The 27,376-nt window shown below is 40.9% G+C and overlaps 1 protein-coding gene across 1 annotated transcript in view; it reads left to right on the top strand.

Annotated features, from left to right (window-relative positions):
* The window catches only part of SUSD4 (sushi domain containing 4), a gene marked incomplete at both ends in the record, with an annotated part of 67,813 nt that overhangs the window by 30,105 nt on the left and 10,332 nt on the right, over positions 1-27,376 (top strand). The window contains 3 exons of the mRNA XM_082303431.1: positions 8,917-9,129; positions 16,381-16,560; positions 19,906-20,094. Coding sequence (XP_082159557.1) covers positions 8,917-9,129; positions 16,381-16,560; positions 19,906-20,094 — 582 coding nt within the window. The remainder of the gene's footprint in view (positions 1-8,916; positions 9,130-16,380; positions 16,561-19,905; positions 20,095-27,376) is intronic.

The raw sequence follows: 27,376 nt of genomic DNA, 5'->3' as shown, positions 1-27,376 counted from the left end.
AAGCCACCTTGTCTTCCTTTACACCTTCTAAACCTGTAGGTAAGTAATGTCCCAGCTGTGCAAGGCTAAGCAAATAAGTACCTGCAAGTAAAACACACAGAGAGGAAAAGGTGAATAAGAAATGGCTGGCTGTGACGAGGTCCCCATTTAAGAGGAAAGGCCGTGGGTAGGTGCATATAGGGAAAAATCACTGTAGGGCATAAGAGCTGTCAGAGTATCCAGAAGCATCAGAGGATCTGTGATAAGAAATCAGTGCAAAAGCTGGAAACAGAGTCTGCCTGCTCTCCTGTTTTAGTATGTACCAGCTTTTTAAATCCCTTGTCTCTCAGTCTTCTCTAGTGTGCACTCCATTTAAAAGTTTAATATTACAATATTCTTGCATTAATCCTGATTGTCCCCATATCCAGTTCTGCCTGGTCTTGGGAAAGTACAAAATCAATTTATACAGCACAGCTGAAAAGCAAAAAATTGTTGGATTACCATACTGTGGCATACAATAAAAATATAGTGTTATCTAGGGAAGTCTGTAGCTGATGAGAGCATAAATATCAACCCCCCAACTCTTACCCTTGAGTATTTGATTCCTGCATCTTATAGAAACAAGGATCTCTGCTGAACAGTGTGACATTTCATCATTTTGGATTTGCTGTGGTGAATAATATTATATGCTATTGGCCTAGAAGAAGTATTACTATAGTAACTAGCTCATGATTCATTTTTTATGGTTTTTTTTTTTTGCTGTATTTCCAAAGGGTTGCCTGTCTAGACTAAGATTGTTTAAACTAACTCATGGTAATTAATTTTTTCCAGAGTGCTAAAAATATGGGACAGATAAACAACAGTACTTAGATACTGCTTTTTGAAAAACACAGCAGGCCCATAACATTCTTGAAATTATGGGAATATTGTTTTATTTTATTTGTCACATTTTTATTAGTAGCTTTCTATGTTGTTATTAATCCAGTTTAGTGACCTAAGGCTGGATTCCCACACTGACAGTATTGCAACTCTAATGAAATCCTTAGACACCTAATATATAAAATGTTACATCTGAGGATGAAAACAGAAATGGGGTTGGTTGATTTAAATCCGAGTAATGAGCTCACTTACTCATTTAAATCAGTAAAAAGGAACTCTTGGCATAAGTGATGTATTAATATTTTATATTCTGGATTTGTACAGATTTAATTCCTTATGATGATGCTTAATGGGTCACCAGTCCACAAGCACACATTGTCAAATATCATCTTTATTACAGTGCCTTATCAGCAAAATGAATAGGAGGATGTGTTAGGTATTTGCCCATTTTCTGAAGCATATAGGGAACTTAGTGTGCATTTACTGCATTCTTGTTTTTATTATGGTAAAAGGTGGTGTTTGGTTATTTTTTAAAACTGGATTGTTTCAAAAATTAGTCATCCTTGTCAAACCATGTTTAGAATTTATAGATAGAAATTAGAATAAGTAAATTAAATAGAAATTAGAATAAACAAAATAGATAGAAATTAGAATTCGTAGATGTTCAAGGCTCAAGTAAGAAATGTGGACCTACCATTTCCAAGAAGAATCATTTTGAAGTATTTTAAATTACCTTAAGGACAATAAATATGCACACAGATAAGCTTATTTAAGCACATTTTTATTTTAAATTAACTTAGAAACATGAAATATTATTGGAAATTGAAGAAGTAATTTATTCTCACATACTTCTTTTTCACAGAATAGGAACAAGCCTCTCTGGTTTTATACTTTTTAAAATTTCTGGTGGAGTTTGCAGCTTGAATAGAACTAATCATTAAACTGAACCAGCTGAATAAATGGAGATTCAGAAATATTCACCTTATATTTGCAGAAAGCTGACCAAACTTTGTCTTCAGGTTTTTAATTATTTCTGCCTACTACTTGATTTGAACTCACCCCAGTCTAGGCCTCAGAATACCAGTTTTATCATTTTCAATGGCTGTGTTAGAAAAATAAATATCCAGTTTAAAAGTTTAGGAGCTGGGAGGAGGTTGAGGGATTTATTGTGTGGTAAATTGGCTTTTATTCACCCTGAATCATATCCCAAGATAGCCATGGTAACTTTCTGTAACAACAACACAGAAGAAGTGAGCTCTGTCAGCAAATTTGCTTTCTGCCTTTTGTTTTTCATTTAAGTGATGGCAAGTTCAGAGGATCACAGAGCAGCATATGACATTTCATAAGGGTTCATAAATTATGCAGTCAGACTTGCTGGATTACAAAAGCCTGGGAGTAACAAATGCTTCTTGCATTATAAATGAAATGGCTTATTTACAAAGATGACATAGCTGTATTAATTGTGAGAAGTTACGATTAACGGGATAGGCCTGTACTGTTTAAGATGTTAATTAGAAGAAACTTCTTTTCCAGAAGAAACAAATGCATCTTTTTAGTTTGCTGTGGGTTTACTGAAGTGCTTTGTGATTGTATTCTGAACTGCCTTCCTTTTCCACCAATTTCAAGTGGTTTTTCCTCGTGCATTAGCCTAATGTCAAGGCAATAAAAGAATCCTGGATCAAGGTTCACGTTCAAAATTAAAACTGGTGATGGTTTCTGTGGGTAGGAAATTCAGTTTGTTCCCTGCTGCATGACACTGGTCAGGCACTAGCTGGGGTGTGCTGTCAGCCGTGAGTGTTGAGTGGTAATTGGAGTAACTAATTGGAGGCGTGACCCCTGAAATAGAGATGCTGTTATTACATCTGCAGTCATCTATGCAGGGCCCAGGAAGCTGCCCTGCTGATGCTGCAGCTTGTGCCCCTTTCTCCCTGGTGGTATTCCCAGGCAAAAGCAGTCCCTGGGTGGTTCCTAGAAGACCCATTTTGTTCTCTGAGGACACTTTGTGCTGCTTACGGCTTCTCACATTCCTTCCCCTGCGCCTGCTCTGGAGAGTGCAGTGATTCTCGGGCTTTCTAGGGGAGATGTTGGTTTGTTTTAGCACAAAAATGCCCAGGGACTTACCATGCCTGAGTAGGGATTTAAAGGTTGAGCTGATTGTCACCCTTAGGAGCATCTGAGTGACTGCCCCTTTCTGAGTGCCTATTGAGAAGAGGAGAAAGGGAGGTGGTGAGCATGGCAGTGAGCAAGATTTAGGAGCATGGCAGTCTTAGAGGAGAGTGCAAGGGCAGGTGGTGGGTTGGCTTAGGGTGGGTTGTGGTAAAGGATGATAGAGAACACAGGTGGGAGGCCAGGGTTGTGGGAGAAGATGAAAGATCAGAAAAATTAGGAATTGCAAGTGAGTCAACCTTTCAACCTTTTGAATGACCGATTTCCTCTCTTGGAGTCTGTTGCCCTTCATGCAGGGCTTGCATGTTCATTTTTTCCTGCAGATGGGTCAGTTTGGTGCTCATGAGCTGCATTACACACTGATTTTCTTTTTTCTGCTATGACGCTCTTGTGTTATTTGAAGGATAAAGAAGCTTAATGGTATTGATTTGATAGATCAGCTTGTGACTTAAGCAAAATACCTGTCCTTGGAGGTCTTTTTTGCTGTTCCATTTCTCCTACAAAGTAATTTGAACTTCTCTGTTTCTTCCAGAGGCTTGTTAGGCTGCCCTGGGTAAGGCTTAGCCAAATGAGGAGGGATATCCAGCCGTGCTGGGAGTTGGGAGCATGTTCTGGAAGGATAGCAAGGGTGATTCACATCTTAAACTGGGCAGGGTTTTACAAAGCTGCTGAAGTCTCAGGGAAGCTCAGGCGTTAGTGACCCTTCAGGGATTAAGGAGAGTTTAGATTTTAGCAGGCATTTCACTAATGAAATCATAGCCTTATAGTTGAATTACACTTCCAAGTCTAGATACTAATCGAAGCACATCCTTCCTTTTCTTGTTCCTGGGGTACATGGATAGTTCAATTAACAGCAGCAGCAAGGAAGCATAAACAGCCAGAGGCACACAGCGCTGTGCCTGCCTGGCTTCCACAGAAACGGGGCAGAAACTCCTAAACGGACAAAAACGACTTTTCCTTTGTACAAGCAAGCCCTTGGCATGTTTGCACTTGTGGCCCTTCTGTTTTAATCCCAGAATGGTTTTTTACTGAGAGCTGGCCTAAGATAACCTATTCCTGCAGTGCTTACAGACTCCTTGTAAGATGTGCATGCAGGCAGTCTGGTCCTGCCACAGTCTGTGAAGCCTTTGCCTCCCTCTGCTTCTGACTGAGACAGATTTAGTGAACTCAAATGCAGGTGTTGATGTACAAGAAGCCCATTCTCCGTCCTACTGAAGACAAACACTGAAAATACTCTGTATCTTGAATATTATTGCACACTGTATGTCACTTCTCATTCACTGGCTGTATGTAACAAACTGAAATGAGAGTGATGCTTCTGTTCAAGAATGAGTGCAGCCAGTTCTGAGCTCACATGCATCATCAGCGTGTCAGTGAAATGTTTTACAGCAGCTTTAGAGGCAAAGAAGTCCATCAAATCTAGATTAGAAATCATCTTGCCAGCACCATGAATTTATCAGGAATGGTAAGATACAGAGGCAAGGGAAGAGGGAAACAAGGAAAACAAAACATGAAACTGAGAAAAAGAAGCAGAGAAAAACAGGTTTATAGGATGAACTGAGGGATTCTTCCTCCTGCATTTTTAGGCATGTCTGAAGCTCAGTTGTGGCTATCATGATTTCTTGTCATCATACATATGTAATTTTTTCCTTGGCTTTCAGCATTTCAGGCTTTTCATTGGGGAGGAGATGAATCATTTTATGTTTGAGAATGTGCAATGCAGAATTCTAGGAACAATCTGATCACAATATTTGCAGTGGTTCATTTTACACCCCAAGGAGGGCATTGCTTGTTTTTCAATCTTCTCATTAATTTTACATTATGTTACCTGACTGACAGTACCGAGTAATTTAGGTAAAACAGGCACCCATATAATCTGCTTGAGGGTTATCCAAATTAAGAGCATTGCTATTTTCTGGTTGGTTCAACAGTAGAAATATGGGAAATTGGTAAATACCAAACCCAAAATATATTCTGTATCAACTGCATGCTTTGCTGGTGATGACCTTATGTGCTCATTACCCTTGCCAAGAAGGCTTTAGTGTCCATGGTATTTTACACAATATCCCTTAAAGGTGCCATGATACAGAAAGTCTGCAACTTGGACCAAATATTAACCTGTTTTGATTACTGAAATAGTCAGTTCCAGCAGTAATTGTGTTGTCTTCACTTTAGGGATTTAAAGCCGTGCAATAGCATCCCATAAAGTTGCTGCTAATGATGTAGTATTGATTATGATGGCTGTATAGGTAACATAGTAAACACGAAAGTTTACTACTTTATTTAAATGTGTTGTATAGCTTTTACTGGTAGGTGGTGATGATGGTTTCCCCTTCCTTCCTTTTAACTAAGAGAAAAAGTCCAGTAATCTTCTTTTCCCCAAAGACTTGCTGAAGGGTTTGTAAAGAAACGGAATCTATTGTATTTCTAAGTTACTTTTTATCTTATTTGATATACTTTTCCTGTAGGATAGCACCTTTTTATTAGAGCCAAAAGATTGGCTTTCCCTTCCAAAGACTTATATTGTGGCTGTGGCTGAGAAGTTTTTTGGCTGTTTTCATCAGGTTCTGAAGGGATTGAAGCATAAGATGTCTGTCTGTGGCATCTCATCTATAATGTAGATTACTCCTACCATTAGAAAGTTACTGTATCACAACTTGGAGTAGCTGCTCTTAAATGCATAGCTTTGAAAAGTAAAAGAAACCAAGGATTGTGAGAAAAAAATAAATTACCAAGCTGTTTCTCATTGAAGATGTATATTTACAGATTTTTGATGGAGTGGAGCTTAATTAGATGAGATTATATGGAAAGGATTATTGTGTAAAGGGTCCAAGTCTGCTATCATTAAGAACAACTGGAAGATGGCAATTCTCAGGAATGTCTCAGCACTGTTGTTGAATATTGTAGCAGAAGTTTCATCCTTAAACTGGAAAAGACTGATGCACTTAGCTGTCAGCTAAATAAGCTGTTGAAACTTCAGCACAGCTCTCGTGCAAGAGAGGAGCAGCCCTGGTGAAAATCAGAGCAGCTCCTGGCTTCTCTGGATGGTGGCAATTACCCCTTTGGAACACCTGCAGTGCCTGTTGTGCCTGGAGATCCTCAGCACAGGGGCAGCCTCTCCACACCTCCCTCATACATGTCCTTCCTCCTTCCCAGCCAGAGCACAGCCCTGGCTTCACTGCTTTGTGCCTGGGTCATCTACCCCTTCATGAAGAAGCTTGACATATGTGTGCCTTCCACTGATTCCAGTAGGACTTGGGTTTGGGCCAAGTCTACTGTTGGTATCTACGGGGCAAAGATGGGGTTAGGGTTTTGTTTCCTTTGCCTTCTTGGCTTTACTATGAGATGTTACCATATTGCATGTGTAATCTGCCTGACTGGCTCTTCCCTAAGGCTTTTTCCTTCTTCCTTGCTTCAGGAACAAGCAAGGAAGCAGTGATCCTGTGCCGAGTCCGTGTTTCATCTCTTATGCAGTAGCTAAATAACAGCTGGCTACTGGCTCTATAGAAACTAGAGGGTGCATAATTCAATTTTCCCATTCGTGTTCCAGTTTCTACTTGGGAATTCCCCTTGGGGATAGATTTGTCTGCTCACTAACTGCACTCGAGAAGAAGAGAGACCAACACACTGCAAAAGTATCCCCAGGAGGAATGGAAATCTTTGCTTGTGAAAGGTCACCAGAAAAGTGGCAGTAGGGTCACAGAATTAGCCTGCACCAGGGAAGAAAACATTCTTGCCTCCCATGTCGGGTTTTGTGCTGACAGGCACAAAATCTCTAACTTTGCATATTTGACTTAATGAAAACTGAGAAATGAGCTTGGCTCATTTTTTTTTTTTTCCAGGCAAATTGTGTGTGACCTCAGCACCTTTCCTTTTTTTATGTTGTTGCAGAGGCAAAGTAGTAGGCAGTAGTATATTTTTTCCCTGATGCAGCTAGTGAGAAAGGACACATATCTCAAGGTGGGTTACAATATTCCTCGCCTGACTGCAAATTCCGAGATTACTGAAGTAACAAAATTGATCTAAATGTCATGTTATCCCTTGGTTTAATGGGAAATAATTAAGATCTTCACTGACATTATTAAAGAACACGGGTTTGCTGTCTGAAGCATAAGAAACTTCTTTTTAATCTCCAGTAAAAATGGACAGCCCTTCTCGTTAATAAGTATTGCCTACAGCATGTGATCCCATGATCATAATGACTGTGCTTCTCCTTGTTCATCCCACTGGCAAATGACAGAGAGTCCGGGGTGATTTGTGCTGGAGGACTTGAGCTGTGTGGCAGATGAGCGGGCGTGGAGGTCAGGGATGTGTTTGACTTGGTCACTGCACTGACCCTTCATTTCCCAGGATAAACTGCACTGGATGGAGGAGTGAAGCTGCACAGGAGCAGATGCTCTGCTGCTCTTGTGCTGTTTCAGCCAAGAGAGGGGATGCTGGTGGAGAGGGAGGTCCATGGATACTGGAACACTGCAGAGGGGCAGAGACTGGCTGTTGGTCATGGAATTCGGGTTGGGTTCTGTCCATCATGTCACCTGCTGGGAATTGTAGCCTGGCTGGGGAGTTCAGTGCAGGATCTGGAAATCAGAAATGTGTAATCCACCCTGATGACCCCACAGTGTGTCCTGCTCCTACTCGCAGGAGCAGGTAGTGGGACATAGGACACAGTGGCTTGGTGTGGGCCTCCTGTATTCCTCACTAGCAGCTGTCAGCCAGGGGACTGAGCAGAGACATTCAGTGCTCAAATGCAAGAGCCCTTCATCACCTTCAGAGCTCTCCATTTGGCTGCCACAGCATCACAACGAGCCCTTGGCGGAGGGAATGATTTAGCCTCGGGAAATGGAGATTTATTTCAAAAAGTCCTTTACTGTAATATCTCCTTCTCTCTGACTGCACCATGGAGGCATCTCATTCTTATCATGCAGGAAGTAGCTGAGGCTCCCTGATACTATTCTTTTTAAATCAAAACATTAAAACTACCATGCAATGATTTTCACATTTTCCAGGCATCCCTCCTGCTGGCATTAATTGCCCCCCTGCTGTTCCTGTTCCAAGGCTATTTGCTCTTTCTGTATGCAGCGCTTGTTCAGTGCTGCACGAAACCTTTGCTGCTTTGCAGTAAAAAAAAGCTTCCGCTTATGCAAATGGCATTGAAATGAGTTTGATAAAGTGATAAACAGTCACATTTAATGATTGAAACTGTTGGGGTTTAGTTTGTTATTTTACAGTTAATTTTGTGAAGGTAAAGGGCTTTACAAACTCCCTTCTGGTGTCAGTGCAGTAATACAGCATTCCTAGAACAGTGTTTGCAAAGTGTGGTAGGGCCACCAAGCCAAAGTGATAAGGGGGCCACATTCATCCAACGTCACAGTGTCCCTTTCCCCTGTGGCAGATCTCCCTTCCATCTTGAAATCTCCCTATACTTAGCAGTTCTCCTATTTCAATTACTGTGTCTTTGGATGGCAGTTAAGTTTCATGTCCCTTTATTTCCTCTTTCCCTCTGCTTCTGACACATTATTATTCTTACTAGTGACTGCACGAGACCTCCAAAATCCCACAGTCCCCAAAAGTAATTACAGATACATTACTGAACAATCCCCACTGGTAGGCTGAGTCAAGTGCTTTATTTTTATCCAGGGCAGCTGCCAAGGAGTGTGGTCGACTTTTGCTTCCCCAGTAGCTGCATGAAAGGACAGGAGTATTTCTGTCTCCTGAGCATTTCAGCTGTAGCTGGGGGTGGGTCCTCTCCCAAGCCTGGAGTACCTGGTACCCAAGCAAGGTTGCTCGTGGTCAATATGGAGGATACAAGGTCCCCATGAAGATAATGGATAAAGATAGAAAAAACATGAGGAGTAAATGAGCACAGTTTGATTGTGTCCTTGTCTGATGCAGGGTTTGATGACCTGCAAGCGTGTGCTGATCCTGGAGCTCCTGAACATGGCTACAAGACACCCAGCGCAGGTGTTTTCTTTGAAAGCGTGGTAGTCCGGTTCCATTGCCAAGAAGGATACAGGCTCAATGGTACTTCCAAAAAACTTTGTGTGAGACACTTTAATGGCTCCCTGAGCTGGAAACCCAGTGATAAACCTGTGTGCCTACAAGAAGGTAAGTCAATTTTCTTCAAGCTGTTCACCATGTCAGTTCTTCTCACTTGTCCGCGTACCATGTCTGTGTATCTCTGGACAAAACACAAAAGGCTGTAGTTCATTTCATTGTGTCTTATTGGATACATACTTTAATTTTCCATCCATAATCCTTGTTTGTCAGTTAAATTTGTACCGTGAGAGGCTGTGTGTGTTGAAAGGGACATAAAGAAATGTGAAAACAGAAGATAACATCCCCTTTTAGCTAGTTACAAATTGATGCAGAGAGGAAAACAACCTCCACTGTAAGTTAACTGTTTATTAAAGCTGCCCACTTAATATTCCTTTCTGCAATATTGTACTAGGAAAATACAATCAAATTCCAGTGCTACTGCTCCTGCTAATCAGGAGTTTTAAACAATTGTATTTTATGACATGTGCATGAGTCAGTAGGAAAATCAAATACACATAGACTGCAGGAGTTTAAAGCCAGGGTAGAAGTTTACTCTGAGATAATTCAGACTATTATGGCATAAACCAATTTATTTTCATTGTATATTTGACATTGTATTTGGTTTTAAATAATTAGGATGTTACATTGCTTTCTTCTTCTAGGTCTTAGAGGCAGGATTAATTTGAATTTCATAACTGTAAATTTTGGCCAAAGTACACCCAAGCAGCACAAGTTATTTATTTCACCAGGTATATTAAAGATATAACCTGTCCTTGTTGTTGATTTATTTTTGGTCAACAGAGCTATTAAAGTCAACAGACATGAAAAGTGTTAGTTAAATAAAGTGTTTACATTTTAGTGTTGTGACTTCTCCACTGAAGACATTAGCCATTGCCTCATTGTCTTCATGGTGGAGCAAGATAAATTCTACTTTGGGTTGCCTTTCAGCATTTAAAATTCGATAAATACATGCACTTTATTCAGAGGTAGTTGAAGACTTACGTGGCTCACAAACACACTGCATAGGATCATGCATCACTCAGTGTGTATGAAAACTGCAGGAACTTGTTTGTGCTCCTGGGGGCTGGGTGTGAGAACCCCGTGAGAAGCCAGGACAGGGATGAGCCACAATAGGGACAAGCAGGGCCTGGGACGACCGTGCTCAGGAGGTGCATGTGAAGGGAACCACCCTAAACAGTGGCCAGTGTGAATGTGGTGGGTGAGGTATTGGAGAGGGTAGCCAGAGGCAGCTGCTAAGGAGTCCATGGCTTTCAGGCAGCTGGCTTGTTGGCAGGAGAAATTTAGGTAAAATATGTTCTCCTGGACATGTATGAGGCCACGGGCTACAGAGCTGTGAGGGGCACAGTTGTGAGCTGTCCCATGAGGTGATAGCTGATGTCTAGAAATAAAGGCAAGGTGGTGCCAGTACCACCTCATCATATGGGCCACGTGGGTCAGGTTCAAGGGAACAACCTGATGCCTTTAAAAATAACTGTGTATGAACGTCGTGCCCTCTCCTGTGGCAGCCACTTTTCATAAATTACTTTGTCTCTCATCTCATGGTTATTTAAGAAAAAATACATGTAGAGTGACAGCGGCCTGTGTCTAAACTGGCTATTGGAAGTACCAGAAAAAGCTTTAATGCTTGGAAATTCTGTTTCCTTAAGCACAGCAGGGAGCTGCTAGGAATCTTGATGTGCATCTTTGAAATGTTGCCTGTGTCATCCACTGCAGTTGTTAAAATAAACATTAGTATGTTTTTTTGAATATTCAAACCTCTTCCCAGGCCCTCCAGCCCAGTGGAAATCTGTGGAGGAAGTTTCTGATCACAATGCCATCAGCAACAAAACTGCCACCAATGTCAGTGTGATCAACACTTGAGCCAGGTGGTTTCAAAAAAGAAAGAAATTGGAAGATGAGGATGTGATGGATGATGTGACAACAGTTGCTTTAGAGATAATAATTACTTTCCAGCACAGAACGCTTAAAAAGGATTGCTAGCCAATGCTCTGATCAAGCAAAGCACTTAAGCTGCAGCACAACTGTAATTATGTGATTAGTCTTGTTAAAGTTCTGTGCTCAAAATTAGGCAGATGGAAAAATGCTTCTTATTATTTGGACCAAAGAGTAGGACCCTGGTTTAGGATTTAGTGAAGCAAGTGCTTAAGTACTTTCCTGATTAACATTATAATAATACCTCAGGTATTAGATTACAGCATTAATTCTTAGTTCCAATGCACAATAACACCACTGATTCAGAAGAAATACTAAGCAAAGGCTCAGTGGCAGTCCATGAGGCTTAAGCATTGGCTTAAGTGATTTTTAGACTGATCCTTTTGCATACTGGGAGCAGAGTTGTGAGAGAGGGCCATGGTAGGGAGGTGGACAGTGTAGGAATATGGCACATCTGGAGACCAGTTAAGAGAGAATTACAACAGGGTTTGTGATTCTCAGCTGCCTAATGACATACATAAAACTCTTCATTGCAGAAGTTCTGTAATGATATATAGAAAGAAATTTGAAATTTCTACCAACTGCTGGAGAAGGGAGAATTTAATGTTTTCCCATTCATCATTACCTATCACAAGGTGGAATAAACTTTACGCTGCATTTACCATTTACGGCGGGGGCTGGCTGCTCTGCGGGCTGTGGTATGCTCTACACGCCTCTCTTCCCGGCATATATAAATGTCAGGCAGTGCCAGCTGAGCTTGAACAGTAAAAACACTCCATAGTTTGGAGTTCATTTATTCTCAGGAGTTTGGATTTGGCGAAGGATAATTTTATGTCTATATGTTATGTACGTTTAATTGTTGTTATGTGTTTACTAGCACAATCTCTAATCACAAATGGATGCTATTTACCAAAGGAAGCAGAGCAACCTGTTTCAGAATGTAATTGATTTTAGAACTAATACATTTGCCTGGAGCTCTTCACCCAATCAATTTGATTTTATAGGTCTGTCATTTCTCATTAAGAGGCAGGAGATTTTAAGTGTCAGGACGAGAATGAAGTTGCATGACTCAGTGTCCAATAAATGCCCTGTCAAAAATCTGTGTGCTTAGAGTTATGTTCTTATGTTGATGTACGGCATGTTGTGACTGTACCTTTCATCAGCTCTAATACGGTTATGCACATAAATACCAAACCTCTGAGGTAGGAATTTTGTATTTACTGTTTAAGAGCAGTATGTCATGTTGTTCACACTTTAATCTAATCTTCTCCCACTGTGATAATGTGGCTGCTGAGGCTGTTGCCCTACTTGGAACAAATGCTAGCTCTTTCCTATGAGATTGAATCTAAATTTACAGTCTGCATGGAGATGGCAATGAAGCGAAGAGCTGTGCCCACCTCTCCCTGTGCTTCTGCAGGCAGACACCTTGGAGATGTTCTCAGTGCCTCATTCTCCCACTGACAGGGATGATAAACCTGCAGTGAAAGTAGTGGACTAGTACATGGTTTGGCTACAGCTCTCCTGTAGGACATTTAGCCCTCCATTTGCTTTGCCTTTGTCCCTGAGTCTGTGAGATGACAGAATTATTTTTATTTCCCCATCTCTTATCTGTCTTGCCCAGTGTTTTCTGATTCTTAAGCCTGGTTACAAGCACTCTATGATACTTGTAACCCGGCCACAGGTCAATGGCCACAGGTCTTAGGTGAAGTCTCTCTGCACTGTTGTAATACAAGCAAAGACAGTAAAGAGAAAGTGTTATTCAATATGCACTAAAATACTGTGTTTTCCATCCATGGAACAATCCTAATAACACAGTACTGTGGATTTAGTACTAGTAAAAAAAAACAAGAGACAATATTGCTCTTAAATGTTTAATTTCAGGAGCACAGGGTGTAGATGAGCTGTCCCTGCATTAACCCAATTCTTCATTATATTCCTTTCATCCCTCCTCCCTGTTTCTCTCTGTTCCAGCCTGTCAGTGGTGTGATTCAATGTAGTCAAGACTAATTCAAAGACCTGTCCACAGTGAGATACACAGGAGCACCAGGCCTCTGCATTTGAATTTACATACAGATCGTAAACAAAACAGTGCCAGAGCAGAGATTGGGACGCTGTTCTTCAATTGTACACACCCTTACAGTGTTGGAAAGGTCCTTGACGTGGTTTTGGCCAACATCCAGTAGTACTCCCAAGTAAATCCTACAAGCACTTTCTTGCATTAGCGTGGAACCAGGGACAATTTTTGGATGGTAAGGGCTCACCTGCAATAGACACAAGCCATCCCAAGCCAGCTGGTACCCGTGGATAGTGTGGCTGTCTCCATGGTGTCTAGGTCATGCCTTCCTTCTGAGTAGCCATTGTGGCCCAAGTGCTCTTGGGAGGAGGTAGGGTGGTCCTCCTTCCCCATGGGCTGCAAGAAACCATTCTGAGAGGTTCTGCACTTGAGCAAAACACTCTAACTGTACTGTTTAATGAATTTTGTTCTTCAGACCAATCTTCATGTGATGTGGCACACACTTGGTTTGCTAAAGCCAAGAGCTTCTAATGTACAAATCTTCATGAAAGTTAGGTCAAGGTGAGCCCTCGTGCCTGTCAGGCTGTTGAGCCTGCTGGCTGTACCCCACCTCTTTCTGCTGCTGCAAGATGAGAAATATGTCCTTTTGCCTGGCCCATGTTAATACTCGCGCAGTAGATATAAGCAGATCATGTAAAACTGCCAGAAAGGAGTGTAAGTCATAGCTTTTGCTGTTCGATGCCGGTTAAAGACCGTGTATTCCCTTAAAGGGTTTAGCAGCTTCCACGGATTTGCTGAGAAGGACTTAGAATAAAGTAGTTTATTTTCTAGGACAGGACATTTTAAAATTCAGTCACCTCCTTCCAGCTTTTCCAAGCAGAATTGGTGCCAGCTAATCCAGTTGTTTGTGGAGAAGCGGCTACTGCAGTTTATGCCTGACTGAGTGCTAAACAATATGAATTCAGCCAGTGGGAAAGCATTTGCTTGCAAGGCATCAGGCAAAAGAGCTGTAATATTGTGGCCCATTGGTCTGGCATTTAGCTGGGGGTTGTAATAAGCCTGTTATCAAAGTCAGCCAGGATGCGGCAGGTGGAGGACGGTGCAGTGAGCAACTTATTGCTGCTCTCTGCCAGCATCTACCCGATTAAAATGATCCCATCTACAGCTGCTCCTTGGAATAATGGGGATGGAGTCGCTGTGATAGATCATTGTTACAGAATCAATTTCCCCCACTTTGAAAGTGAGATCTCATGTTTTACTGTGCTGTGTGTATACACACCTCCTCTATTTGTATAGCAACAGAAAGATGTTGTATCAAGAGAGGGAGCTGTTTGTTCATTGACGTTATCTTCTGGCATCCATCTCCAGCCTCCTGCTGCGTGGCTGCCAAGCAGGTTCTCCATCTATCTCATCCCATCCTCATGGGGAGCCCAGGACAGCCTCTTCATGACAGCATTTATGGCTTAGTGTAAGGCATTACTTAGGGGCATCCTCTGCTGTCTTCTCTGCTGATTAACTTGCTAGAGAGGAAACTGTTCCATCTTTGAAAGTGATGTCTGCACCCTTGCCAGTGTATTTTACAACCTCCTGTTAGGATATGGATCCTCCCAGACTTGTGCATTTATAAATGAATAAGAAAACTTAAAAATTCTAAGAAAACTTCTTGCTGCAGTTTCTCAGCCCACCTGGCAGGCTGCCAGACCTTCCCACTACCAGCAGCAGAAGGCACCTGCAGCAGCTGCCAAGAAGCTAAAAAGTAACAAGAGAAATAGGAGAATTTTTAACTAATGCAATGCTGAGGCCCCATACAAAAAAGTTAGCTAAGTACAAAGTATTTTAGAAAATATCCCTAGGTACAAAGTATGTTTTAACTGGGGGAACAACACTGTCCCCCTTTACATTAGTAAATTTAGTGATGAAGTCTCAGAGTAATAGATCCCCCCTAGTTTGCCTAACTAAATAAAAACATAATGAAATACATTAGCTCTTAGTAGTTTGTGAGTGCTGTGCTAAATGACAGTTTATCTTCCTTCTACTTGTGCTTCTAAACAAACAAGCTGTCACTACCACTTTGCTTAGTGCATACTAGCAATTAATTGCTAAATACAAATTTAGCTTTGCCTCTTCCTCTTTAGCAAGAATTACTCATGAAAATGGCAGAAACTTTCTCTTCTATGCAACTCTCAAGGGATCTCTTTTTTTTTTTCTTAATAAATACAGTATTCCTAAATGAAGATAATTGTTTCTCATGGTAGAAGTGTTGGGGGAATAAAACAGCATAACACAGGGTTGTAATACTTTTTCTGTCTTTCTTTTGTTTGAAATGTCTTGGGTTTTGATGCCTGGAAACTTTTATTACCATCTCTGTCATGGATTGACTGCTGGCAGACAAACAAAATTTTTCCCCCAGTATTTAATCTTTCCCTCTCTTCTGTTTCATCTCGCGTTGCCTTTATGATGAGAATGAACTTTGAGTCACCCGGCCTATTCCCTCATACCCTCATGGCTTGTTTCTCAATTGTTTGGTATTACTAGGGGATTTTTCCCCTGCTTCACCCTTCCACTTCGCACATCTTTCAGTGTTCTGAGTATTATTCTGTATTTTGGTGTCTTTGGCAGTGGTACATAGAATGAGATATGCGACTGACTGATGCATGTGTCGCAGACAGGTACTAGAGCCCATTCCTGTATATCACTACAGGTTTGCAGTCCCTTCTTCAGAGTCTTCTACAATCACTTGGGATACTGCTCAGGACCCTAAAAATCACGTCCTCTAAAGGCATATGAATGCAGGCACATAAAACTATCTGGTTTATGACATAATCAAGGAGTTTAAAGTGAAGGCATTCTTGTAATGAACTCTGTGGAATGGAGCTGGATAAACCCTTATAAATGTACCAGATTTTCATCTGTCTCTCTGCTAAAACTGCAGTTTTTCTGTGTTCCTTGTGCCATATCTGTATTTTATCTTTTCTTTTGTCCTGTCCTTAGTGCTGTCAGAGTCTGCCTTCACATGGAACCTTGGGATAGTCAGACTTTGTGGTCTGATTTGCAAAGATGATGCGTGGATGGCCAAAATTAACCACTGTCTTCCTAACAGCTCCTAATTTTGTTGGTTTTAAAAAGGCTGGGGGAGCAATCCGTTATTGTAGCACCTCAGCTTCTCGTGCAGTGCTATAGACTTTGTAAATGGTGGTTTACTAGGGAAAGGGCACCTTTACTGAAATGCATGTATTTTCCGAACAGTTTAAGCAGAGCACTTACATTAAATGCTAACTTTTGTTTAAGAGCTTGATTACTGAATAGCCAGCCATGCTTTTTTAATTAAGTTACTATTTCTTTTTCTCGTGAAGTCACAGATTGCCTTGTTCCACATGTTGAAGATGCAGAGGTTCATAACAAGACATACAGGACTGGCGATAAGTTAATAATCAGCTGTCATGAAGGATTCCAGATCCGTTACCCTGACTTAGACAACATGGTTTCCATATGTCAAGACGATGGAACATGGGATAATCTACCCATATGTCAAGGTTTAGTACTCCAGCACGTCCTGTTTTATAGCTCATGCATCTTGTGATAGTTTGCCAATATTTTTTTCCTGCAGTTGTAAGAATGTCAGTGATCTGATAAGCTCCACAATGCAGTGTTTGAATAGTGCTGCTGCTAAGATTCTTTTGATTTCTCTCCCCCTTTGCTCACTGCAGGAAATGTGTCGCTTCCTAAACATTCCCATGCTTATACTACTACTGTAAATACTGCTTTTTTGTTTGCAGAGCTAAAATCTGACACAGATACACTGCATTAAAAAGTAAAAAACAACCAAGGTAATCAGTCAGAAGTTCTGATGGGCATCTTACATTTTTTCACCAATTAATTTTTGAAAAGATTAACTGCACTTTATCTTTCTTTGCCTTGTGCACAAGGCAGGGGTAGAGGAGAGAAGCTGGAACCTGTTATTCTGTCAGAGTTTTCAGCAAGAGCTGTTGATTAGATTCACAGTCCATTAAACCTTTACGTATTGACTGAAAATTCAAGGTGTGCACAGGAATGATTTTGGCCAGAAAAGCCATTAGCTGTAGAACTAGAAATATCAACAGCATGGGATCCCAGCTCAGCTTGGACTGGGGGTAAGCCAGCTTTAGTGAATGGAAATTCAATAACCCTGGGCTCCTTTTCCACATTTCTAATAAGCACATCTGAGTACCACTGACTCTGTTTTAACCAAGTCACATCTTGGTAACAAGCTTGGCCCACTGAACAGCAGCGAGAGATTTTAACTGAGGAGCAGACAGGATTAGTCCCAACTTTCCTCAAACCCATCTGTCGCCTCCTAGAGCTAACACTGCTCTGTAGGCACTTAATTACACCGTCACACCAATTTGCAGAGTCGGGGCAGGCAGACAGAGGAGCTGGGACACTTCTCAGGAGCAGTAGCATGTCAGACTGTCCCCCAAGATCTTGCCTTAGACTATGGCAGAAACTTAGACATGTTACCAGGCTAGCTCAGCATTTAGATGCACACTTTGTCTCTGAACAGGCTTAACAGCAAAGGGGAGGTTTTGCAAAACCATAGCAAAGTGGATAGCAGTTTTGGAGTGTGTTATGAGCGATGGCATCATGTGTGGCAGTATGAAGTGTACAGCCCCTTTCTGTGGGGGTGCACCTCACATCAAATTAAGGTAGATTAAGACTGTTGCAGTAGGGGGAGATGAATGCTCAGAAGATGGATTTGCAGATGCTGTATTTGCCAAAGATCCAGGTGAATACTTTGGGACTGACAATATTTACTGGGTTAAGCAGAAGTAACCCGAGTACCCCTTGGCTTGTTACTTCTGTTGCTGTGTTTATACTGTAAAACACAATCAATTGCTCCTACTCAATAGTCAGTATTAACTGCTTTTCAAAATAAAAGCAGTGCTAATAAAAGTTAAGAAATCAATTGCACAAGACCCACGTGCTGTGATTACCAGACAGGCAGAGAATAGGCAATTCAGTTTCAAGACTGCCATATTTTGCCAAATTCTTTAAAGTTACTACAGAATTGTCTCCAGAATTTTCTTTTTGCCTTGTCAAGCACTTGTAAGACCAAAGCCACTTGTCTACTTGCTCTAGGTAGGCTGTCAGTTACATTTCTACAGCCCTTTCATTACAACAGGCAGGGGAGTCTTATGACACTAAGATGCCTTTTTTCCCTGCCAGAGCAGTGGGAAATGATTGTAGAGTGTATAAGAATCTAACCTCAATTTTTGCCATGAGCTAATAATATTAATTACTGATCTGGAATGATGTGAGTTACTTAGCAAAAAAATGTCAAAATGAAGTTTTTCAAGCAGCTTGAGTTGTTTGGAGACCTAGGAATTTTCATGAACGCTTTGCTGTCATACAGATTCAAATAAATCTCTCTCCTGCATGACCAGGAACATAATGAGCATTAAAATTCTGAGGCAGCAGGACCAAATTTTCCCTGATACAGTTCAGAGACGAGTAAGCTTGGTCTCGCTTGGGCAGTCTGTGCTCTTTCTGTCCCACTGGGGGCTGCTTATGTTGTCTTGCTTGATGGGCTGCTCAGTTTGCAGGAGTTAGTGTGTTGTGTGTGGGGCATTCTTGATCAGGGTACAAGCAGCAGCCAGCAGATAGGATGCTTGAAGCTTTATTTGAGCAGGGACATAACCAGCTGCTTAAACAGCTATCAGAATCGTTGGTCTGGTGGTACAGCATGTTGCAAAAATCATTCAGGCTTTTTCTCATGTTTTCTTTTGGTTTTGTTCCTCTCCCTCAAAAGACCTTTGCAAGGAAATAGCCACTTGAAATGCTGCTGAGGCTTTTATTTTATAAAATGCCAGTACCTTACAAGAAGTTCTCAGACTGATTTTTGTTTCCTCCTCAGGTTTAAAATTATGGGAGTCCTATGAACAACCTTTACAAATTCCTAGTAGTGGCAAGAAACCTATTTATGGACTGCTATAATTCAGCTTCCATTAGTCACATAATTCTAAAATACTATTTTTCATTCCCTGATTACTAGTCATCTTTTGTCCACATTATTTCAAATTAAAAAATTAAACAGTATCAAGTATTGCCCAGAGGGTCATTTCTAGGGCCATGAGGAATGACATGTTACAAAGACATGCCATCTGTTAAATTCACTGCTCTTTGTTGCCCCAAATTTGGTTGGCAACCATTTAGCTGTCATTGCTCAGTACCATCCATGATACAAATCCCTCAGGAGTAATTCCAGAAGTAGAACTGGAACATAGTCTCTGATTCTGACTACATTTACAATTTCTGGTGATAAGAGGTACCTTAACTTTTTGATAACCTAGTCTGAGACCTCGCTTAATGTTTATCATGGGGCTCTCCTAGGAAGTCATGTCCCTTTAGACTTTCTCAAACTGGAATTTCAAAGTCATTAATTCTGCCTGCAAAGCTTTTACAATTGCATGCACTTTGTCACAGGAATGGTTTTAATATTTTAGAGGGTTTACATCCCTGTCATTTTTAAGAGGAGGAATAAAACTCACCGTTTCTATAAATGACAATCTTTCTTTATTAAAGATTCTACCTCAAAAAGAAATTGCCATCTGCTGAACCGGTGAATGTTTGTTAAGCAAAATACTGTCAGTTTCAGAAAACCTTTCCTGTATTTTTTGGGAGTGAAGCCCATGCTAGCAAAGCCTGTGGGCTAAACCACAAAAGGGTTTGAAACAGAATAATGAGGCAGATATATCTGAGGGAGATCATGCAGACATGCCATTCATAGTGGAGAGGATGAAAAATATCACACTCCTCAGTTTAGAAACTGTAACTGCGATGTGTGAAGATGACTGAGATAAGCACTTGATAATAAAAGAAACCTCCCTCTTCTTAATTTGCAGGTTGCCTGAGGCCATTGGTTCTTCCTCATAGTTACATTAACATATCTGAGTTCGGGGCCTCCTTCCCTGTAGGAACAGTGGTGTATTATCAGTGCTTTCCTGGATATAAACTAGAAGGGGCAGAGATCCTTGAGTGCATGTATAACCTTATCTGGTCAGATAGCCCACCTAGGTGCCTTGATGTGGAAGGTAAATGTCTTACTGTTTGTTTATCTTTCCATTTTGCAAGATCTGCATGCTCTCTGTGATTTTAACTCAGGGCAGTGGCTATGGTTCCACTCTGTGATGTTTCCAGTGGCTGTGCAGAGCCTGTCAGGGCTCTGCTATGTGCAGCCTGCTGAGCTTCACTGAACCCTCAGCTCTTGGTGTTCCCTGAGTAATGTTTGCTCTCGCAGTGTCCGAAGTGCAAGAGGAAAAGCTCCTAATGATTGCTTTGCCCTTGAAATGCAAACTCTCTGCTGCCTTTTTGATCAGAACACTGAAGAAGTTACATAACTCACCTCCCTGTGCACCTGGTCAGAGCTCCTACACATATGTACAGATTTCTGTGATAAGCTAAAAAATACTCCACAGAAGATCTTAGTTAGGGCTGTGCCAGCTGCAGTCATTATTTAGCACCACATGGTGCTGCACACCTGAGTATTTGCTCTCTCATGGTAGTTAACCTTAAAGAAGGATTGACAGCTAAAACGACTGAGCTAATTTATTGATGAGGAACATAAAAACAATTCAGTGTGAAACAGAGGTAAATCCTACTGAGCCAAAAGGCTCAGTGACTAGAGCCTGTGACTAGAGCTGGGATGGAGGGTGTTGTAGTGCATTTATATTTGCATCCCAGATATTTAAAACAGAGATACTGGATAGATTGCTCCGTACTTTGCCAGAACTGCATAAACTACCCTCCTCCATCTTGACATCTTGAATGAAACATCCTAGGGAGTCAATGAGAATCCAGGTAACATCCTCTGCATTTCATTCCCCTAAAAGAACTACATTTTTGTTCTATTTCAAGCCTGTAAGGAAGCTATCTCTATGTAGAATTTAGCTAAAAGCAATTATAGGAATTCATATGTGATGCTTATGTCACTGAACTAAGTGCTAAGCATTCTGGAAGTGCAAAAATTTGCCAAAAGCATCAACAAAGTGATAAACTACACAAAAATAATTAAATGATCTTTATTTTTAGCTGGCAATTCAAGTTCCAAAATTAAAAAATGCCTTTTCAATTTTGGAATGACAAAACAAGATGATTTTTTGTTTGTTTATTTAGCTCACCATGAAAGATTAATCCTCATTCAGCTAAGCCATTTTTGGAAGGCTTATTTGTTGTTGTTTATAGCTTGGAAAACACATTAAAAAATCAGAAGGGCCCTGTTAGGCTTAATCCAAATAATATAACTGATTTCATAAAAATGACAATTCTTCATTTAGAAAGATAAGAGCATGAAACTCAAGCGTGTGAAGCAGAAAAAGTTGTCCTACTGTCACTTAACACAGGTGAGCATTCCAGCTGCTATCAAAATACCTGGGAAAGCTCATGTGCTCGTTTCTTGCTTGTATTATAAAGTCACAGAGAGGCTCTTTTTCTTGATAGTTTAAAACATGAGCCAAGAACTTCTGCCCTGACAGTTCTACACTTTAAATAACATGTCAAAAGTTATCATCCCCACTCAGCTATGATGATCTGTGATGGGGGCATCAGTGTGTGCCAGATGCTGGGCCAAGGCCATTGGGGAGGCCTCCTGAGTTCGGATTTTGCTTCAGCCTCCCTTTGAATCACTTTCTTACTGCTCTCTTTAAATGCCAGACCTCTCCATGGTGATTTCACGTGGGCATCCCATCAATGCATGCATTGAGTGAACCACAGGAGACCAAAGTCTGGAGCACAACACTTGCAAGAGCTGGTTTGGCTCAGTTTTGGGGCAGAAGAGAGAGCTTCCAGCAGCACTGAAAGGTCACCCCTGACAGCTCCCCTTGTGAACTCGGCCACAGGGCTGCTTCAGCAGGTGTGCAGTGATGTTCAAAATGAATCCAGATAGGGTAAATCAACTCAAGATGCCCTTGTTTGAAGGTGCTTGTTCAAGTGATTTATGCAAGGAGTGCCAGTCTCCAGGAATCTTGTTACAATTCACTACTCTTAATTAGTGGACGAAACTCTTTCCCCTGCGTATTTTTTTATTCTCCACCTTGCATTCCAATGTCAAGCTCATTTTTCAGCATTCCTTTTATGTGTGCGGTGTAATCTCGCCAAGCAGTATTTTTCACAGAGGAAGTCGGCAAATAACAAATTAATTCCATTTATTTCTTTCCATGTTCAATTAAAAATGTATTGTAATGACATTTCCTGCTCAGTATTTTAATATGGTAATGATTAAAAGCAAATGACTGCTAGGAAGCTATAGCAAACCATTTGAGAGCTTTTATTCTCCTATAAACAATGCTGCTTACAGCATCCTCATTTAGATGTATGTTCTTGTTGAAGCCTCCACAGAAGGGATTTCCTAAATTTGTTTGTAGTCACAGAAATACTGCATGTCAATCTGGTGAATTTTCCCCTCTTTGTTAGGGCAAAATAAATTCTGAATGAAGGGTTTGTAGCTCTATTTAAATAGAAGGTCACACCAGGGACCACTCAGCTCCTATTGCACATCAGGCTTTTTAGTGCTTCCCAGCCTTACCCTCAATATTGCCGAGCGCGGAGCTTCCACCAGCTCGGGTGAGAGGCTCATTTTTGCTGTTAGGGAAGGAGGTTTTTTTCTGATAAGTAAAATCAGTGCTGCTTTAGTCAGAGCAGTGCATAGAAACTGTGTCACCTGGCACTGAAGGGCAGCCAGCAGTGCAGAGCTGAGCAGTGACTGCTCAGAAACAGCTGTTTGCATCTGGCCAGGGCAGTGGTTATGGCTCCGGCAAAAAAGGATGCCTCTAGCTCAGATTGCCAAGTGTTAGCTGGTGCGGGATCCTCTTCTTAAATGGTTGTACTTTGCCAGATTTAAAACATTTGGATTGATTTTTGAGTGCCTGCCTCAAGCTGAATCATTTGGGAGGCTTCAGTTGAAATGGTTGAGCGATACCAGAGAAGGACAGTAAAAGAAACAGTGGTGTTTTACCAGTGCTGGAAGATTTTACAGTCATTTAGAGGATAAGATGGAGCATCTTCACGATGAATTTTCTTCTTTAACTTTCTTAATTTCCTTTTTTTCTAGTGGACTTCTACAATTATGCAGAAACTTTTTAAACCTTCTTTTGTACTGAAACTCAATAGACACTTCCAAGAAAATTGAAGGAAAATGGGCTTTGGGTTTTTTTTATATGATTTTTAAATTACCTATTTGGGGTTAATTATCCATCTGTAGAAACTGATGTTAGTGATTGCCTTCTGTAAAATCTGGTATGTAAAACATGGGTGCAGAATTAATGAGAGTGAAGAATATCACATGGGGTATAAACATCAATTATAAAATAAATCAAACGGCTTCCAAAAACATTGGAGAAGAGCAAACACTTGAAAACATACCTGTATGGAGCTCTGTAAAATGAAACACTTAAAACCAGGATATGTTCATAATATGGTACTTTAAGGTGAATAAAGATATTACACAGTATTTGGAGAAACAAGAAAAAAAACAACAAAAAACCCCAAACCAAACTGAAAAAAACCCCTTGGCCATGAGTACTTTGGGAATGTGACCTGTGTATGATTACACTCCTTGCCATCTGGACTCTGTATTTTAATTTTTCATGCCCTCTGGAAGTCTTCCAGGAAGATGTAAGGAATAGTTCTTACGAAGAACTGGGTGGAGAGTGGCAAGGGAGGCAGATGAGGAGAGGAAAGGCTGGGAGAATTTGATTATAATGGTAAAAAATAAGGCAGTTGTAGGGATAGTGTCATTGGGAATTCCCAGCTTTGTATTTAAGAGTAAAAGGGAAAAAAGGTTGATTCAATTTGCAAACAATAGACATGATCCTATTACTTAGATTTTCTTGTTTCAGCATCATCCCAGCTGAACAGAAAAGCTGGTCTTGCAAGGAATCAAATATATTACAATATCAAAAACTTCATTCTGCTTTCTGGGACCAGCAGATCCTCTAGCTGAGGTCAAGCTTGAAAGAATGTAAAACAAAAAATATTTCAAATTTGTGTCGGTAGATTCGAAATTAAAATGAAATAAACATGAGAAATAGACTTCAAAGGGGAGATTCAGTAAGCAGAAGAGAGTAAAAACACAGGAAAAAAAAAAAAGAAGGTATTTCCAAACTCTGGAATATAAAGCCCACCTGATTGTGAGGGTAGATGAAAAGATACAAAGCTAAGCAACCATAAAGGTGCCGAAAGGATTCTGAAAATCATAGAAACTATGGAAGAAAGGTAGGAGAAGGAAGGAGTTAAGAAATTTGTACAACAAAGGCAGAAGTGCAAGGGAACCCAAACCCCCCTTACCTGGGCACCAGGAGATTTCTGGAGAATAAAAAGGGGTTAGTCAGATGAGAATCAAAACCAACAAAGTATGCTGCAGAGAAAAAAATACTGCAGAAAGACAGGTAAGAATACAGAACAGAGCTTTAAAATTTTTCTGCTCATAAGCCTGGGGACAGACACATAGGGGCTGATAATTCTGATTTAAAACCTAGAAAGTAAAGAGTATGAAAGAGGAGGGTGATATTACAGATGAAATTCTGTACAGTTCAAATAGTTCAAAACAAAATAGCTGAAACTTTGTAACCAGTTATGTGCGAAATACTTTGAAGGAAAACTTCGCAAATCTGCATTCTTCTATAACAGTTCCTAATGCCATGAACAGTGATTGACACCGAGCTATCTATTTGATAAACTAGGCACTTTAAAATCTTTTAAGTTCTTGAAGGAACATAGAGCAGCACTCTGAGAAAAAAGGATAGAAGTCAGCCTGTAATCAGTTATGCTCAGGAGATGGGATGAAGTAAGCAATCCTAAGCCTGAGGTGTTGTACATTGGTACAAACGCATTTTTCTCTGTGTTTTTTTGCTGACGTTGAGAAGGCTTTAGATAAATTCCAGCATGACAGACTGATGTGTATCCTCAGGGAGGGTAATGTTGATGCAGCACATCTGCAACAGATAGAAGTCCTGTAGAGGGAGCAGAGGGCAGCAATACAAGCAAGTCATGAAACACTGTGGTATTGAGAAATTAAGTGAGGTAGATATCAGGATTCTGTTTTAGGTTTGCACCTACTCAGCTTGCAGGCAGGAGGGAGAATAAATTAAATACTGCTCAGCTGCTGAAGAGGTCATCCAGGTTAACTGAGTTAATGTTAACATAGGACATATTGATAGCCTGGTTTCTAATAGCTGTGACTACAGTGGTATTTCACTGCCTACAGCAATACTTGTGACTCAGAAACTACAACCAGCAGTAAATGCTCAAATAGCACCAGACAACCATATATCTAAGGACCTTTATTAGGGCAACACCTTTCTGTCAGTGACACCTTTAGTCTGATACCCAAAGCATTAAATAGGCAGACAGTGTCTGCACCTGGGGGTGCTTGTAGCAGAAAGCAAGTCTGATGAAGAAGTTTAAGAGGATAGTTTTCTTTAGAAAAAGTCATTCAGTAATTCTCCTTGCTTCTGCCCTATTCATTCATTCATCACCCAGGAGTGCAGAAATTATATGCATCCATGTATGAATGTGGAAGGTGAGCAGTTTAACTTGCAGTATCTGGATTTTTGTGCTGTTGGAAAATGCTGAACTTGATCTGTCCACTTTTACCCACAGCTGAACAGGTGTAGAAAAGAATTGAATTCAAAAGGAGCACAGAGAGACATGAAATGCTAGACAGATAAGTCATGTTCTTCTGTGGACATGCTGCTAAATAGTCATCCAATCTCTTAACTCCAGCAGCTGTGTTGCAAAGTGAAACACAAAGAAAAACAGACCAAATTCAAGGCAGAACGGATACGCACCAAAGTGCGTATTTTTGCAGCTCTTGTTGTAAGGGATGGAGGGCTTAGAGAACAGGCTCCAAGTTGAAGACATTGTCCAAAGAACATAAATAGCATTATATTTCTACGTGACTGCTCCTTTTTTGCATTGCAGAAATCTTCCTTCATCTTGGCTGGGATTGAAACAGATCCCTTCTCTACTGTTCATACTTCTTCAAGAAAGCAACAGAATAACATCTTGTAATCTGTTTCTTTCATGTCTTTGGTATTGCTTGTTGCACAGGACTGCCACAGTAAATCATTGTTTTACACCTGCTCTATCACCTCTGTACCTTTCAGAAACTCCTTAGCATTTCCAGAATCAGCCAGACATCCCAACGTTTTCATGGAGCCATAATTTCTGCCCTGAAGTTGCACATTAGCAGCCAGATGCATGTAGTGTTTTATCCACACTGCTTTAAATATACTGTAGATTAGGTGGGGGACAGCAGGCAAAAATTCTTCCTGAGGGCTGTTTTATAATGCTAATCTCTAACTGTATCTGACAAGGCTGCTTGGAAGGGAAAGTAACACATTGCCTACCTTTATGGACATGTTCATTAAATTTGGCCACGTAGTGCACTCACAGAACATCTTCCACAAATGGAGGGAACTGTAGCTACGGACTCTGTGCATCAGGAACTCTACTCGCTTGTTCATTTCCAGATATAAAAACCAATATTTAAAGGGTGGCACTTTCACCAATCAGCGTAGGCAAGCACTTGGGAACTGAACGTAAATTAACAGAAAACAGCACTCCTCCATGCCTTCCTGGTCTTGTAAGATGGCTTGTGAAATTACAGTGGTAAGATCACCTGCTGGTTTTCCTCCCCATTTTTTTTTAACTTGTAGCTCTCCAATGGGCTCTTGTGCTTTTTCTTACCTAATGTGGTCTACCTTGATTTCCTCAGCCTTCAGGTAAGCCCTGGAATACAGCTTGTCTATTCCAGCCTTCTTGTCTCCATCAGTTCCTGATGACTGGTGTAGGTAACTCCACACAAGCTCAAGGGATTCTTGCTTATAACAAAGAAGAAAAAGCTATTCAAAACAGAGGGATTAAAGTAACATAAAAACCCACCGATACAGCCAGCTCACAGTGAGCACTGGCTTCTTCAGACATCCCTCACTGAAGCCTTTGGCTGTCTGGCTTTCTTAGGCAGCTTCCAGACTGCTCTCTCTCTCCCCTCTACCTCCATTATACTTGTAAGCATTTTGGTCTTTTCCAGTCCTGAGGTTATCCTGGGATGCCTGTCAAATACCCAAGCCTTGACTTCCATCGGAATTTTCTAATTCCTTCCTGCAAAGTGTCTGTGTAGTCCCCAGCATCTGCTTCTCAAAGTCCTAAAAAACCATTACTGGTCATAAAGTCAACCACTCATTAGGGAAGGAAGAAACAAAACTGGAAGCAAGTGATTGAAGAAAGCCAAAATGATCTGCTGTAAATGAGACCACAGTGCTCAAAGCACTCACATGTGAATAATGAATATAAATATTTCCTTAAAATTGTGGGCCT

The sequence above is a fragment of the Coloeus monedula genome, assembly GCF_965178545.1.
Source record: "Coloeus monedula genome assembly, chromosome: 2".
Classification (NCBI taxonomy): domain Eukaryota; kingdom Metazoa; phylum Chordata; class Aves; order Passeriformes; family Corvidae; genus Coloeus; species Coloeus monedula.
Note: the sequence above shows the minus strand (reverse complement) of the source record. Positions and strands in the feature narration are given on the sequence as shown.